The sequence below is a fragment of the Ictidomys tridecemlineatus genome, chromosome 5 (assembly GCF_052094955.1).
Source record: "Ictidomys tridecemlineatus isolate mIctTri1 chromosome 5, mIctTri1.hap1, whole genome shotgun sequence".
Classification (NCBI taxonomy): domain Eukaryota; kingdom Metazoa; phylum Chordata; class Mammalia; order Rodentia; family Sciuridae; genus Ictidomys; species Ictidomys tridecemlineatus.
Genome location: NC_135481.1, coordinates 111,636,634 through 111,654,115, shown reverse-complemented (window position 1 = coordinate 111,654,115; position 17,482 = coordinate 111,636,634). Strand labels below are relative to the sequence as shown.

The 17,482-nt window shown below is 54.1% G+C and overlaps 1 protein-coding gene across 1 annotated transcript in view; it reads right to left on the bottom strand.

The window, feature by feature from the left end:
• Window positions 1–2,433: 2,433 nt before the first annotated feature.
• The window catches only part of Dglucy (D-glutamate cyclase), a 50,471-nt gene continuing 35,422 nt past the window's right edge, over window positions 2,434–17,482 (bottom strand). The window contains 4 exon segments of the mRNA XM_078049058.1: window positions 2,434–3,567; window positions 5,671–5,779; window positions 14,338–14,418; window positions 15,526–15,719. Coding sequence (XP_077905184.1) covers window positions 3,300–3,567; window positions 5,671–5,779; window positions 14,338–14,418; window positions 15,526–15,719 — 652 coding nt within the window. The 3' untranslated portion in view covers window positions 2,434–3,299.

Genomic DNA, 17,482 nt, shown 5'->3' with positions numbered 1-17,482 from the left:
CTCACAGGTATCCAAGACAAGTCATCCCAGGGTTTGGCAGAAATATTAGTTCCTAATGAGCCAGAGTATCCACTGGCCTTGATTGTGGCTGCTGAAGCCACGTGGTCTTTCGGGTACCGGGATTTGAAGACAATTCTCATATCGTACTCTCAGTGTTAAACCTTCCAAGCTGGTATTAGGCAGGGCTGGGGTATATTGCATCCAGAAATCACCCGCCCCATCACCGTGCCTCAAAACAATGGGGCACTGCAATGAGGGTATAGCTCAGTGCTAGAGGTGTGCTGAGCAAGCCCAAGGCCTAACTTCAAAACAAAGTTTATCTCTTGTTCACGCAAAGTCCCATGAGAGGCAAGTCTTTCCCCAAGTTGATCACAGTGATTTAGGATCCTTCTGTGAAGTGGTTCCATCTTCTTGGGGTTTTCTATTCCCATCCACACAGGAGAAAAGGCACCAAGAAAATCCTTCACAGAGGTTCATGGCCAAGTCTGGAAGATGCTACACCAGCAAGAGCTAAGACCCTGTCCCCTGCAGAATGACAAAGGAGGTCTGGACAGAGACCCCACCCAAACTACTTCCCCCAGGTACACTGTATAGAGAGAACTGGAAGTTACCCCGGACCCATTCCCTATCTACCTGTGTTTTACAGGAGTGTCAAATCCAGTGACTCACGTTCCACTGGCCAGATCCCAGTCACATGGCCCCAGGTTAACTGAACTGCAAGGGAGCCTGGGACAGGTAGTTCTCCTGTGCACCGGAGGAAGAGAAGGCCGAATTGGTGAGAATCTGGCCAGTCTTGGACAGACAGCTCTCTTCAAGTCACTGCCACTTAAAGGTTTTGAGCTCTTACTTGTCTGTTCCTTCATTTGAACAAAATCCACTTCTTCAAATATGACCCCCCAGATCTGAAGGGAGACCAGGTGAGTCGGACCTGCCCAGAGGAGGAAAGGACCAGGTTCCGTTTCTTTACCTTTGACAGCATTCCACATGGCCGGTGTCTATTGAGTTCATGCAAATTACGGGTAAGCCTCGTCTTCACCACCCTGCCTGAGAGTAGTGATTGTGGGGCCAGTGGCCACCTGTGTGAGCAGGAGTAGCAAATGCAATGAGCTGGACCAAGTAGGGCTGGCAGTGAGAAGGACCCAGGCAAGGAGGCAAGAAGTGACCCCAGAGGAATGCCTTTCCCAGCTGAGCACTGGGCATCACTTGGTCAGACAACATCAAGAGGACCAAAGACCCCCAAGCCCTTAGAGGGCTCGCTTGCCTGCAAGTCCCACTTCCTGCAGGGGCTGTATGGAAGGCACTATCTCAAGGTCCCCAGGTCCCCAACCTGCCTTTGAACAGCCAGAGCATCCTGTGTACCAATCACCAGGATTCCCTCCTCACGACACTCCTGGAAATGCCCAGTGCTGCTCAGATGTCCCAGAGTCAAATCTGGGTGGCACCATCTCTAACCCCACAGGACCATTCCCCGTAGGTCGCCTCTTGTCCCCGTCACCTGTTTCTCCAGGCTGCGGCCATGCTTGTCTTGCCATTACAGACGTAGATACCAGCCTTCCCTCAAGTAGAGACAAGACTAGGACACGTTTGAGTAAAAGCAAGCGAAACGTTACTAAAGGTCTGAGCAGGAATCATAGTGTGGAACGGGAAAGTCTTAAAACTGCATCTTGGAAAGCAGAGCTCCAGAGGTCCTCGGGCTGACCCTGCTAAGGGGTCTCCTCCTGACCCTCCTCACATCTCAGCCCTTGCTGCAGAGCCTAGGCTTGCCTGTCCCTGCAGGGGACATTGGGATGCCCCACCCAGAATCTAGAACGCCTTGGTTTTCTCTTCACTCAGCCAGGTCTCAGCCTCTTTCCTAAATTTCTGCCCACGGTGAGGATAAACGAATCCATAGTTCAGCCTCAGCCTGCTCCGTGTTGGAAAAGAATTCCATTACTACTGCAAAACCAAAGGTCCACGCGTGTCTTCCCCCCAAAATGTGATTCAGAAGAACATGGGCATCTTTTCCTCTGATAGCCATCAAGATTTCAAAAATGTCAGGGTACCATCTTCATCAGAGCCTCCCACCCCACCCCCCATGACATGGAACTCTATGTCCCAAATCAAGGACAAAAATTATAACTGGAGGAAAGGTGGCCAGGGAATTGGGTGTGGGTTCACAGAGAGCTGTGAGGTCACAGGTGAGTGCCTATTCTGGGTGCATCGCCTGATGCCACACCAGCAAGAGCCAAGACCCTGTAGGTAGAACTCCTGCAGAATGACAAAGGAGGTCTGGACAGAGACCCTACCCCAATTACTTCCGCCCAGATAACACTGTATAGAGAGAACTGGAAGTTACCCCCGACCCATTCCCTATCTACCTGTGTTTTACAGGAGTGTCAAGTCTTAAAAAAAAAAAAAAGGAGGGTTAGTTCCTTCTTCACGATGAATGCACGTTAAAGTATCAAACCAGCATGTTGAATAAAAAGAAATTAAACAGGCCCAACAAACACTGGGAGGCATCTGGGTGGCCGGATGCCCCTCCCCCCAATCTGAATGAGTCAGTGTCACTCAGCAGGGTCCCACACAAGAAGCTGTCCTGGTCCAAGATGCGAGAGTATAATGATGGTTGGTGACTCAGTTTCTGACTTTGTTGGAAAATGTGCAGCTGGAGTTGAGAGAGGGGTAGGGTGGGCTGATCAGAGCTGTCCAGGAGGACTCTGACAGGCCTGCGCCCTGGGCCCTGAGCACCCTTGGGCTCCAGGGGTGAACTGCCCTACAGTGCAGGGAGGCCAAGGGGCCCCGCTCAGGGGTGGGGGTGAGGAGATGGGGAGGAGGTGGCAGTGTCAGGGGTGAAGGGGACAAGACAACCTGGGAGGTGATGGCTGGAGGAATCTCTTGCCTGAGTAAACAAAACGCTATTTGAAAAAGAGCATTTTAAAATCATAAATATTTGGGTGGGTGGTGAGTAATCCTTCCCTAAAGCCTCAAAGCAATCAGTCATTCACTGGGGTCCTCCTAAATGACAGGCAAGAAGCTTCTCTGGGTGGACTTGGCATGGGAGCCTGGAGCAGCCGGTGTGGAGGAGGGTTGAGAGAATGTGCCAGGTCACCAGGAACCAAAGCAGAGACTGGGAGCCCAGAGAAATGTCCCTCCTGGTACTATCTCCTCCTGGGAAGCGGACTGGCAGCTTCCTGGGCCCGTGGTGAGCTTGTGGCTCGCCCAGGACAGTGTTGACCTGCAAGGCTGCCGTGGGAAGAAGCTGGGGTCTCGGGGAACTCTGGATGCAGGCCACTGGGGAGGGACTTGGCATGCCCGTGACATTAAGGGCCACACATGCGCTTTGGTGGTGTCCACTGGCTTCTGATCATCTCAGCGTGGATGCTGTGGAAGGGGAGCCTGTCTACCTCCATGCCCAAGACACCCGAGCCTCCACTCCAGACTCTGTGCTGCATTTTTCCTTCCTGGAAAAAGGAAAAAAAAATGAGGTGGAAGTAGAAGCCGTGGAGGGGGAGGGGAGAGGGGAGGGAGAAGAAAGAAATGTACAGATCTCTAAGCGGAGGAAGGGCCTTGGACTTCAGATGCCTTTTTCTAAGATATGATTTTGGTTAAAAATACCAGTGCCAGCCTGGGTTTGTGGCTCATGGTAGAGCCTCGGCTAGCTCGTGCGAGGCCCTGGGTTCAATCCTCAGCACCACATAAAAATAAAGATATTGTGTCCATCTACAACTAAAAAATAAAATATTAAAAAAAAATACCAATGCCACTGGAAGTCTCACCGTGAAACAGTGTGTCCTACATCATGCCTCATTGGTCCCCAAGCCCACTCCCCAAAGCCACCGCTTGGCTACTTGCAGGTAACCAAATCCGACGCTCTTACAGGCCTGCATCCCACCCCCCCTGGGCTGGGGATTGAACCCAGGGATGCTCTACCTCTAGGCTACACCCCCAGCCCTTTCTGTTTTTTATTTTGAGACAGGGTCTCACTAGGTTGCCCAGGCTGGCCTTGAACTTGGTCCTCCGCCTCAGGCTCCGAGTCACTGGGATTACAGGCCTGTGTGCACCTTTTAACAAACACAAAGAGGCTCTCCTTCTACAGGTGCAGGGTGGGCTACTTCCTGCCAGCCCAGCCAGAGCCCTGATTGTGCTAACAGGCCCCGTTCCTCCTGAGAGCCACTGCTGGTCTCCCGGGCGGGCGGCATGTGCCAACCCTGCTGCCGCTGCCTTCTAGGCATTTCCCAGGTGCATGTGGGAGATCTGGAGAGAGGAGAGAGAGAGCCGAGAAAATGCAGCCCAGGCCCCACAGGCAGTGGCTCTGGATCGGAGGATCTGGTGTGGGTCTTTCCCGACAGGAGGTCCAAGCTCTTTGTGCCTTGGGGTTCTCATCTGTGAAATGGGGCTGTTGCTGCTGATGGGGGTAGTGACCCCTGCTGCAGAGGCCACCTAAGGGTTTAACGATTTAGTGGAAAGAAAGCTACTCGCACAGCTGTGGCACCGAGTAGGTGCTCACGAAATGAGGCTGATTACTAACGGGAGGCCAGGGCCACCGGCCTTCAGCACAGAGCTTTCTTCTTCGACTCACTGGCTGGTGAAGGTTTGAGCCCCCTCTTTCTTTTCCCCTCCAAAAATAAGGTCCCAAAGAACCACTTGACTAAGCCACCAACACTCCTGTCCGCTGCTGAACAGAAAGTGGGTCTCAGGAATGTCCTTCCTGCTGCATCCCCCACAAATGCAGGAGGCAGAGGAGGGGCCCCAGGAGCTGAGCCCAGGGAGCGGGCAGAGGTGAGCAGGGCGCTTCCCTTTCTGCGCAGGCAATTGCTCACTCGTCCCCCATCCATCTGCCTGAGTGAGCCCCTGGATGCCGGGCCCTGACCCCAAGAGGTGGGGAGGTGAATGTAACAGGCAGACACAGTACAAGGGGGTCACAGCACAGAGCAGGGACACCCAGCCAGGTTTGTGGGGGTGGCTTAGGGGAGATTCTATGGAGGAGTATTATAAACTGAATGCTTGGGCTCCCCAGATTCATGCTGATTCCCCAATACTCCACGTGTTGGTATTGAAACTGGGGCTTCGGGAGGTAATAAGGTCGAGATGAGGTCACGAGGGTGGGACTCCCGTGATGGAATTAGTAGCCTCCTAAGAAGAGGGACCAGAGCGCTCTCTCCACTACATGAGGACACAGGGAGGAGGCAGCCAGGAAGAGAGCCCCCGCCCAGGACTGGATCTGTGGCACCTTGAAGTGGGACTTCTCAGCCTCTAGAGCTGAGAGAGCTAAAGGTCTGATGTTCCAGCCCCCTCATGTGTGGTATTTTGCTTCAGCTGCCTGAGCTGACAAGACCCAGGGCAAGCAGGGTCAGAGGTCAGGGCAGAGTAGGAAGAGGGCCCTTGAGGACACTCTGGAAACCTTCACAACAATGGGAGGTGCTGGCAAGTGTCACTGAGGAACTGTCTCTCACGTCTGGCCCGAGAGCCTGCATTTCCCTTCTGCCTGGGGCCAAGGCAGAGTCTCCCCGTGGGAGGGAGGCCTTTCCACATTTCCACCTTCTCACGCGAGCTCTTTGTCCCACAGGCCTGCCAGGGGCTGCCTAGCCCTTTGTTTGGGCTTTCTCCATTCGCCCACTTCTCCCCATTGGTCATATCCTCTCTTTGTGGAGAATACATCAGGGACCCTGAGGTCACTTCCTCCCAGCCCACTGGGACCCAGGGAGGGCCTTGGGGTCCTCCAGGTGCGTGTGGTCAGCCAACAGGTTAGGAACCGGCTGGTTCTCAGCTTCTGAGAGCCTCAGGGCCCCCACACCATCTTCTAGGAGGCCAGGTGGAGGCATGGCGGTGGGGAGCTGGAGGCAGAGCCTCTGAGGCTGCTGCACACCCAGACTGAGGACAGAGAGGGGACAGAGGACCAAAGCGAGGTCAGTGCACAGGGCTGGGGCCTCACTTGACAGGGATGGGGAAACAGGCCCAGTGTGTGGCACCGCTGCTCAGTCACACTGGAGCGTGGCAGACGGATGCTGCGGGGTGGGAAGCCCAGGTGCACACCTAGAGTCTGAGGTAGGAGGGTCGCCTGAGCCCAGGAGTTGGCAGCCTGGGTAACACAGCAAGACCCTTCTCAATAAAAGAAACCAAAGTTATAAGGACGGATGCTTCGAAAGTACTGGAAAAGAACAGGAGCCCAGGATGAGGTCAGACGCCATGTTCCTGTCTCTCTACGTCATCCATCCATCCATCATTCATCCATCAGTCTGTCCATCCGTCCATTCAACCATCCATCTGTTCGTCCTTTCTCCTCCCACCCTCCCATCCACTTGTTCGTGATCTCTCATTTCCCAAGGGTCTTCCCTGTCAGGCTCTTAAGTAGAACAAATGACATCCTTTGTTTCTCCAAGAGCCCATGTTCCCTCATTGTGCCACTGAATGACGTGTGACTGAAGGGTCCTCCTCTGTTCCCAGTCCAGGGCTGATAGAGTTCTGCAAATGTAGGGAATGTGTGTGCTCACATGTGCCCACTCACCAGGGATGCTCGGTGACCACCTGGAGCAAAGATGGATCGGAGGAGTGGGCCCTCAGTGCCCACGGTGCAGCTGGTGTTATAAGAGGCCTGGTGCTGGGCTCCCCTTCCCTGGCCACCAGGTTGAGGAGGGAAGTCCAGGAAGCCTTTCCTGGTGCTCTCTCGCCATCTCCACCTTCCCCAGAAAGGCGAGCACACTGAGGACAGGGGACCTGTGCGAGTGTGTGAGGCCGAGCCCAGAGCCCAGCAGCCACCACGACACTCACCTAGGGCAGCTTCACATTTTCAAAATGCTCTTAAGTCCCAAGAAACAGAGAAGATGGCCACCAACTGCAGGAGACAGCTAGGTCTCCACACCCTGCCTCCCGGACCATGTGGAATCAACCAACTGCAGATCAAAAACATGTGCTCTTCACATTGCATCTGGACGGAGCAAGGACCTCCTGGTTCTTATTCCTTGAGCCGTACAGCCCGACGGCTACTTACACAGCACTTAGCTCGCAGCAGGGATCATGAGGAATCGAGAGGTGATCTAAAGCACACGGGAGGGCTCTCATAGGTGAGGGGAAAATATCACACCATTTTATACATTTATACATTTTATACAAGGGGTTGACACCTGCAGATTTTGGTATCCAACGGGGGCGCCCTGGAACCAATTCTCTGTGGATATAGAAAGACAACCATGCAGAGAAGAAATTGGTCCAGGTGTGGGGCTCTGGCTCAGTGGTGGAGCGCTCGCCTAGCACGTGTGAGGCACTTGGTTTGATCCTCAGCACCACATAAAAATAGATAAATAAAACAAAGGTATTGTGTCCACTACAACTAAAAAACTAAAAAGTAAAATTAAAAAAAAACAAAAACAAGAGAGTGGTTCCGACCCCGACCAGCACCCATCAGGCCTGGCTGGCCTGGCTGGCTCCCTCTGAGGCCCTCAGTGGGCCGAGGGGTTGCTCATCCGGGGCTCTCTCCAGGTCTCACCTCAGAAGCCTTCAGTCCTTCCCAGGCCACCCCGCCCAGAGCTCTGTCACTCAGCCACTCCACAGCACCCTGGCCCCCAAGATGAGGGATGCCTGGCTCTCCAGTCCCCAGGCTCTGGGTCCTCATGTCCCTGGCCTTAGTCCCTCCTGTGAGGTGTCATCGGTTGGCTCTGCCTCTGGCAGCGTGGGAACGTTCTCCAGTGTCTCACGTGCCTTAGAGAAAACCCAAGGACACCGCCTGCCCTTACTCGGAGGGCCCCTAGCGGGTGAGGTGTGCCCCGAAAGTGGCTGCCCCTGCCCGGGTCCTCAGCATAGCGCCCACTCCTGCCACAGTCACCAGACCCCTGAGAACACCTGTCCCCGAGTAGGGAGATCCTGCTTATAAGCAACTCAGAGCAGAGGCAAGGGACATTTCTCTGCCCCAACCCATCAAGCTTTGCCACCAGCTCAGGCCACTGCTTTGCCTGGTGGGTACCTCAGGATGGCCAGGGAGCCCTACAGAGTGACCTGCAGAGCACTAGTCACTGCCCCTGCCCAGATGCATGACCCTGCACCTTAGCTTTTTTTTTTTTTTAAATATTTATTTATTTATTTATTTATTTTTAGTTCTTGGCGGACACAACATCTTTGTTGGTATGTGGTGCTGAGGATCGAACCCGGGCCGCACGCATGCCAGGCGAGCGCGCTACGGCTTGAGCCACATCCCCAGCCCGCACCTTAGCTTTTATGGGTCCTGCTGCCCAGAGGCCCTTCCCACCTTCCTTCCCTGACCACTCACATCCTCCTCAGCCACGACCCAGAGCAGAGCCACCTCCTCCAGGCTGCCTTCCCGGAACCCTCTGAAGGCACTAAGTGCCCTCAGAGCCCCGACCACTGTGCACACGGCCATCCTGGCTCCAGGGCATCACTCCTCTGTGGCCCCTGAGTCCCCTCCCCAGGGGCCATGTCTGACTCCTTATTCTTTCCCAGAACAAGTCTGGCCAGGCCCCAGGAGGGGCTCACCAAACGCACTTCTGCTTTTAGCAAAACATGCCCTTTATTTCCTTTGAAAAAGTGGTGCATTGTTAATACATTTATGAAGGTCTGGGCAGAGACGCAAACGGAGACTTTCCATCCCTGGAGGGCGATTGTGGACTGTGCGACTTGGTCGGGTGGGGTTTATGCCTTTGTGTCTGTGTGAATCAGGAATCACGTGGCAGGCAGCCCCTGAGTGGCTGTGTGCGCGTGCGGTTTTGTTGTTTTGGTTTTGTTTGGTTTTGTTTTTTGCTTTTTTTCCAGTTCCAATCCAGGAAATGTGAAGAAAGCCCAGAAGGTTCTCTGGGCCCCTGTGGAAGACCATCCTCCCTCCAAGTGTGAGTCCATCTGTCTGAGCCCCACATCCACCCCTCCCCTGGCATTCCCAGGAACTGGAAAATGTCTGAGTCACATCAAAAAAGCCCAGAGTCTGAAGTCAGAGAGACCTGGCCTCTAATCTAGTCTGAAGTCAGAGAGACCTGGCCTCTAATCTCAGCTCTGCCTCTTCGCCGGGTGAACTGGGAAGCCACTGCACCCCTTGGAGCCCTGGGTGCCTCCTCTGGAGAACAGGCACCACAACACCAAGTCCAAGGAGATGTCTGGATTAAACAGGCAGGAGAAAGAGGCAGAACCAGTAGGGAGACACAGGCAGAGGAAACAGGGAACAGAGAGGGCGCATGGCCGAGAAAAGAGGCAACAGCCATCTCTGGGATGAGGGGCTGGTCAGAAGTGAGGGACGCAGTGGCCTCAGGCCCTGGCTGGCTGGAGACCTGTCATAGTCGCCCTTCCCATCTCAGCTGCTGTTCCCCAGGCTGGACGCTCAGGAACACCTTCCGCTCTGCAGACCATCCTCTCCCACGGCCTGGGAAACGGGGGCCCCACGTGTGGTGGAAGGAGCAGCACCAACCTCACCTGGGGGCTGGGGCATGCAAGTTCTCTGTCCGACTGGGACTCCTGAATGCGGAACCCTGAGGGCAGGCCCGGCCTCGGCAGCTCTGTTCCTAGAGGCTGGGCACCGCAACTCCATCGAAGCCCTGCCCACCCACTGAATCAGCCAGGCTTCCCCAGCCCCTGCCTGGGCTTCCCGCTGGTGACTGTTGGGAAAGCAGATGGAGATCTGCTGGTGACTTCAGGATTTTTTGGACATTTACTAATCTCTTCCTTTTGAGGGACAAGCCTGGAGAAGTGAAGCCACATGTATAAGACAGGTGCGGCAGTTCACGGGCAGTGCAGCCCAGCCCAGGGAACACAGCCCACACTCCTGGCCCGGGCCCTGCGTCACAGGACTCTCCGTGGCAGGCGAGGCCACAGGCCAAGGCCAGGAGCTCTTCCGTGTTGAACGGGCTTCTGTCCTTGAGACCTCTGCCTCTTGGCCTGCTTGCTCTCTCAGGGGGCAGAGCCGTTGTCTGTCCACCCCCACAGGAAGTCTGTGGGTATGTGAGGCCCCTGAGTCTTCTGCTTTCGGGTCAAACACCCAGTGCCCTCCACTGTTTCTCGTGGTTCCGGCCTTCCCACCTGTCAGGAGCTCTCAGGTGAAGTCCCATCTGACCCAGGCTTTGGCCCCAATTTCCCATGGTCCAAATTCCCCTGCACACTCCCTAAGTGCTGCCCGATAGAGACAGACCCGTGGTCTTCATCCTGGAAGGCAGACCCATCAGGGTCTCCTCCAGGAGGGCGGGTGGGACTCCTCCCTGCAAGGCAGGAGGATGGAACTGGATTCTGGAATCAAGGTCAGGCGGCAGGACCTGCCCAGGAGGGCCATGGAACTGAGTGCAGCCCCGGGCCTGGCACAGCACTGCCAGCACCTCCTTCAGGGCTGGCCGCCTCTCTCGTGTTCTCCCACCTGCAGAGGAGAGTCCACGCAAGTCAGTCCTGCCTGTGGCCATACCTGCCTCTGCCCTGGACTGCAGGGCTCATCCAGAACTGCACACGGGCGACTCTGCTCCAATTCTCCTGCTCAAAGTCCACAGCTGCTCCCTATTTCCTGTCGGGGAGGACGCCTGGTTCTCCTGGACCTGGCTAACATGGTATCCCTCTTGCAGGACTTCTCAGTGGTCCCAGCGTACTTGGAGAATTGGACAAAACTTTGGATCCTTGAGCAGAAAAATGCAGGTACAGGAACAAGTTTCAAAACTGGGCTGGTGGCTCAGGACCACCTCCTTGTGCATCTGGGACGAGACGCCTTCCTCTGACACCCGTCACATCCCACTGCCCGCAGCCCTCTGCCCAAACCAGCGCTAGGCTCATCCTGGCCTCCCAGCCTCTGCCTTCCGTTCCTCCCTCCTAAGCCTCCGCATCCAGGTGATTCCTTCTAACCCTGCCCCCCAGGATTCTTTTCCCACCTTACCTGCCCCCACGCCTTAGCGCTCATCTTGCCCAGTGGCTGCTGAGGGTGTCACCTTAGAGACAGACGGAAGGGCTCAGACCTAGTGAATCAGCACGCAGCAGGTCAGAAGGGCAGCCAAGGGAGTTCTGGTGAGCTCTCCAGGTGAGTCTGATTCAAGCTAAAATCCAAGAACCCCTGCTCCAGACCATCTGGGTTACATACTGTTAATGATCAGCCAAGAAAAAGACTTGGGTATGAAGCCTAGGAGCCCATTCCAGAACTTTCTAGGCTAAGCAACTCTCCAGTGGCTGGTCTCCCACAGCTACAGGAAGCCTGCCCTGCTTCCTTGGAGGCTGTAGGGGACAGCCCTGTCACCCATCACGGGCTTGAAGAGCACTTAAAGCATCCTTCTACCGCCAGCTGGCTGGACTGGTGATATGAAGTGGGTTCAGAGGAGCTGGCTGTATCAATACCTAAGAGAACGGTGAAGAAACCACACAGCACACGAGCCTAAGTTTCTAAGGCAGGACCCAAAGGTCAGCTCCGGCGCTGGAAGGAGCAAGAGAGTGAGCACCCGGATATCTTTATTTTTATAGGGGGACACACAAAAGGAGGTTCCATGAATGTTCTATCCAAATTAGGCGGGGCAATCAGGCTTCAGGGGGTTGCCCATCCCCATCAGGTGACACCCAGGTAAGGCTTGAAGCAGGTCCCGTTGCCGAGCGAGGGTAAAGGGCACTTGCCCCGCACAGCTGTCGCGGATGTGCCAGACCAAGACCCCCCAACGCTCAAGGGTGGGGAGCAAGCTCAGCCTGGGGTGACGGGGGCTCCCCACATCCCTCCATCAGCCAGCACGGAAATTCCCCAGTGTGGGGACCATCCTGCTGGGTGTGTCCGAAACCAGCTTGAGTTCTCCAAGAGGGGCCTGCCAAGCTCTAGGTGCTGGAGCATCAAGGAAGACAGAGGTCCTCTGGGTGCCAGTGACTCGGGGGCCGAGGCAGGAGGATTGCAGGTTCCAAGCCAACCTGGGCAACTTAGTGAGGCCCTGTCTCAAAATAAGAGATGAAAAGGTCTGGGGCTGTATCTTAGCCGACCCAGAGAGAGACGGAGGCACACGCAGAGGGAGGGCACCTGGCAACAAGAGGCTGCAAAGGATCATGGGAGCACCGAGGGGGCCGCCCATTCCGACTCATTCAGCAGTGACTCACAGAAAGCGACCATTCAGCTTGGCCTCCCAGGCTGGGCAGAATTTGGACTGAGGGTATTTCAGGTCACAAGCTCATGGTTGGTACCCCAGTGAGTGCAACGCTTGTGGCAGGAACACAAGGCAGACTGGTGGGCAAGGACCACGTGGTAGTAATGCCACCATGTCCCCTGATTCTAGGATGTGTGTTTGTGACCTTTATATCTCTGAAATTGACAAGTGCCTTACAATCACGTCACAGTCGTCACTGTTGTGTTTTCTTCCATTAGTGCAAATTAGGCGGTTCTTGTCCCCAGTGGGAGAGAGTGCCTTGCACTGATGGGATATTTACAACCCGTGGCACTGTGGTGAAGGCCTTAGGTGGATCAGCTCCTGGAGTCCTCACAACACACCTGTGAGGTCAAAGTATTATTATTATTTCCAGTTGAATAACTGGGAAACAGGCACAGAGGGGCTAAGTGACTTACCAACGGTCACACAGCTATTAAGTTGTGGACTTGGGATGTGACTCAGGCTGCTACTCTGTATTCTTTATTCTTTTCCCTTTTAAAAAAAATAATTTAAGCCAGGCGCAGTGGCGCACACCTGCAACCACAGTGCTGTGGGATGGGGTGGATATGAGGATTGAGAGTTCAAAACCAGCCTCAGCAAAATTGAGGCGCTAAGCAACTCAGTGAGACCCTGTCTCTAAATACAATACAAAATGGGGCTCGGGGTGTGGCTCAGTAGCTGAGTGCCCCTCAGTTCAATCCCTGGTACCCTCCACAAAATATCATTTTAATTCAAAAATTTTTATTGTGTTAAGAAACACCTAACAGGGCTGGGGATGTGGCTCAAGCGGTAGCGCGCTCGCCTGGCATGCGTGCGGCCCAGGTTCGATCCTCAGCAGCACATACCTACAAAGATGTTGTGTCCGCTGAGAACTAAAAAATAAATATTAAAAATTCTCTCTCTCTCTCTCTCTCTCTCTCTCTCTCTCTCTCTCCTCTCTCACTCTCTCTTTAAAAAAAAAAAAAAAAGAAACACCTAACAGGGCTGGGGATGTGGCTCAAGTGGTAGCGCGATCGCCCAGCATGCGTGCGGCGCTGGGTTCGATCCTCAGAACCACATACAAATAAAGATATTGTGTCCGCCAGAAAAACTAAAAAAAAAATAAATAAATAAAAATAAATAAGAAATACCTAACAATACCTAACATAAATGTAGGAAAAAAGCCGTTCCCCCTCTTGTTCACACCACAACAAGCAGCAGAGAAGATTCCAGTGATCTCCAAAGATGTGGGGATCGATCCCTAGTGAGTGAGTGGCGGACGCTAGCTGCGAGTACCCATGTTCAGGTCGGCTCCTACACTTCCCACCTGGAAACAGCACCAGACCCCACAGGGTGAGGGCTCAAGCCATGAACCCGACCCTCGGCTTCAGATGCCTTTCCAGGCCCCAGGCTGTCTGACTGACAGCTGTAGATCTGGGTTCCCACAGCCCTCATGGGCTCCATGGTGTGTCGATGGGTTTGCAGCACCCAGGGACACGCATTGCCTTCCTTGTAAAGGTTGTTACAGATGAAGGGCGAGGGGTGCAGGGGGGCGGTGTGGGGTCTCCACACCTCCCAGGTGCACCACCTGCCAGGACCCCTGGCCCCGGCCATGGTCAGCCCTGTCAAGCCTTCCCTTTATCCTTGATTTTCTCAAGTATGAGTGCGATGCCTAGGGGCAGGGCCTCAGCAACTTAGTGAGGCCCTGAACAATTTAGCAAGAACTTGTCTCTTAATAAAATATAAAAAAGGGCTGGGAATGTGGCTCAGTGGTTAGGCCCCTGGGTTCAATCCCCCCCCCCCACACAGCACAAATAAAGAATGTGACAGAGCCACGGTAGGAGGCCTACTTGTCATCTGATATACCTTAATTGGGGGAAGGACACATACTGCAAGATGGCAGAGGATCTTAATTAGTATCACAAAGGAATGCTAGAATGCTTAACTGTTAGAATGAGTTTTATGGTGGTCAAGATAGGAAGACCTGCTAAAAAGAATTAGTGGGCACTTCCATCCTTGAAGAAACCAGAGTTTTGGAAATCCAGCAAGCCCCGCAGCCTGTACCCTTTGAGGGGTGTTCTGACACAGGACACTGAACCTGTATCCAGGTGTTTCTGGAGGCCAGCTGTGGACTAGGTCAGCTAAGCTGGGCCTCGTGACATGGGCCACAGTCCCAGTGCCAGGTCCTTGGGGGCCGAGGCAGGAGGAGTGCAGGAGTTGGGGACCAGCCTGGGCCACGCGGTGACAGCCGTCTTGATAACCTTTCATGCATGGCGTGCGGGCCGGGGCCTCAGAGCCAGACCGGATTCCTCCTCCAGCTGCAGAGTGTAGCGCTGCGCTGAGTCCACTTCCAAAAGGGCTTGGGCTGTGGAGGCTGGAACTCCTTGGGGGATGGTGGAGACAGGAGCCTGACTCCCAGATGCGGCCAGAAGAACTAGACCATTGTGACTGACCACGTGTCTTCCAGGCACATCCTGAAAACGTTTCTCAGAACCATGTTCTAGAGCATGGCCGCCTGTTGCCTGGTGGAGAATCACAGCACCATGGGTTTCCTGAGGGGTCGGCCAAGCCAGGAAGCGCCAGGGACCTGGGGGCGTCCTCGTCCAGGTTGGGGTGCCTTCCGTGGGAAGGGAAGGGATGCCAGCCGCTCCTCCAGAGCCTGTTGCTGGTGGCCCCTTGGAAATGGGAGACAGTTTTCTTCTCCACCCTCCCCCCACCCCAACTGCCCAGAGTGACAGGAAACTTGAGGCCAGCCAGGCCAGCCCCGAGGAGGGCCACACCCAGCCTCTTCTGGGAAAGGCGGGAGGTTTGCAGAAACTCTCTAAGAGCCCACAAGGCTTTCATTGTCTCGTCAAAACCTCAAAAGTCAAAGGGACTAATGAGGCGGGGACACTCTGAGTGCTTGGATGGAGAGAACCAGACACAGAGTGATACAGGAGGAGGGCCTAAAGCGCCTGCCTACCCCTACCCCATCGGGACCCCCGCAGGGAGAGGAGCTGGTCTCCTGGGGGTTACAATAAAACTTTCAGAAATCCATAAATGCAGCATGATTCCAAACCAGTTCAGGGACCGGGAGTCTGGCCCCTGTTCCTAATTCTACCCGCCGAAGTAATTGACGAGGCACCTCAAGATGCGTCCCCTGCGGGGATTTTAAGAGGTCTGAATTATACAGTGGCTGCAGATCCTCTTGGAAAATGATCAAGTTCTGTGCAGACACTAATTAGCAGAGTTACATTGTCAGGGGTGGTCAGACTGGCCTCATTGACCTGATACACTAAAAATTGATGTTTCATAAATGATGCATTCCATCCTATAGGACCCAACTAATATGCCAGCGTCTTTGGGTTACTATTACTATTATTTTATTATTGTCTTCCTTACTGTAGAGTCAGGCAAATAGAATAAGCCCTGTTAAGTGTGGCTCCCCTTCCCTGCTGAGGATCGTGATAAACAGTGTCTTTGGAGTGGAGAGCCATTGCACCCGCCTAACCCTTTCCAGAACTGTCTTCCTGGCCGACCAGAGGAGGTTTGGTGGAGTCCTCAGCGCCGCCCACTCCAGGAATCCTCTGTGCTGCGAGGAAAAGGTGGTCAGTGGCATCCACCACGTGCTTGATGTTCATCCTCCCGGCATTGTATGGCTGTCGGCAGCCCTCCCGGCACTCTGTGGCCACCAGGTGGTCAAATCTGCCAGGGAGCAAGGGCAGAGGCCTTCGGGGGAGTGCAGCAGCTTGGCCAGGTCCTGTCTTTGGGCTCTGTTATCCTGCTCTGTGCGGGGCCTCTCTTGGGACCAGAACACCACGTGATCTTAAGATGCCCGTGGGGTCCTTAGCAATCTCCTTACTGCAAGAGCAGGAGGTCATGGTGACTGGGATGTCTGGGGGCCACCTACAGAGCCGCCTGACCCAGAGGTGGCCCACCGTGTCCCCCTTCCAGGTTCTTGTTCATTTTACAGAAATAAAACAGAATTTGAAATAGAAAAGGAAAGAATCAAACACTAGATGAACTTCCAGAGAGAGAGAGAGGGAAGGAGGGGCCCGGATGGCGTGGCGGGCAGAGCCACACTGGGTCCCCTGCCGGGTCCTCGTGTCACGGGCCTTCCCAGCCTTCAGCATGTGGGAGAACCACCGACACAGCACCGAGAGGGTCAGACAAGGAGGGGCACAGGAGGGTCTTGGCACAGAGCCCCACACCTACCGGGGGTAAGTGCCAGCTGTTGCTGCTGTTGGGTGTATTTTTAGCAGGAATATGTTTTTTTTTTTTTTCTTTTTTGGTACCAGGGATTGAACCCAGGGGCACTCAACCACTGAGCCCCAGCCCCAGCCCCAGCCCCAGCCCTTTTTTGTATGTGATTTAGACACAGGGTCTCGCTGAGTTGCTCGGGGCCTCACTAAGTTGCTGAGCCTGGCTTTGAACTTGTGATTCTCCTGCTTAGCCTCCTGAGTCGCTGGGATTACAGGAGTGCACTGCAAGAATATGGTTTTGATAATCCAATAATACAGTTGAGGCACATAGATGGTGTTTTTACATCTAAGTCCCCTCCTAATGGAGTTCTTCAAAATCTCAACTCTGCCATAGAAAACAGTATGGCTGTTCCTCAAAAAATTAAAGATAGAATTACCATCATATCCGGCAATCCCACTTCTGGGTATGTACCCAAAACAACTGAAAGCAGGGACTTGAAGAGGTTCACACCCACCCATGTTATGTTCCTAGCAGCATAACTCACAATAGGCACAGGGAGAGGCCGCCCATGGGCCATGATATATGAACAGCTAACTGCACATGGGAATATTATTCAGCCTTGAAAAGGAAGGGAATTCAGAGACATGCTGCAACCTGGGAGAGTCTTGGACACTTTGCTAAGTGAAACAAGCAACTCACAAAAAGGCAAGACCCCCTTCTATGAGGCCTCTTGAGGAGTCAAAATCATACAGACAGAAGGTAGAATGGTGGTGGCCAGGGGCTGGGAGGAGGGGGATGGCAGTTGGTGTAGAACTTGTCCAGAGCTTCAGCTTGAGGAGAGGAACAGAGCTCTGGTGATGGATGAGGTAGTGACTGCACGACCTGTGGATGCATTGAACACTGGGAACTGTACACTTAAGAATGGGGGAAGCAGCGCACACCTGTAATCCCAGTGGCTGGGAAGGCTGAGGCAGGAGAATCCTGAGTTCAAAGCCAGCCTCAGCAACAATGAGGCACTAAGCAACTCAGTGAGACCCTGTCTCTAAACAAAGTACAAAATAGGGCTGGGGGTGTGGCTCAGTGGTTGAGGGCCCCTGAGTTCAATCCCAACCCCCCCCCCCAAAAAAAAGAATGGGGGAAATGGGAAACGGGCTGGGGCTCAGTGGTGGAGCCTTGTATGTGCAGCTTGCATGAGGCTCTGGGGGTGATTTAGCAACACAGTTTTTGTTATGTGTATTTTACCACAATATAAAGACCTTTTCCTG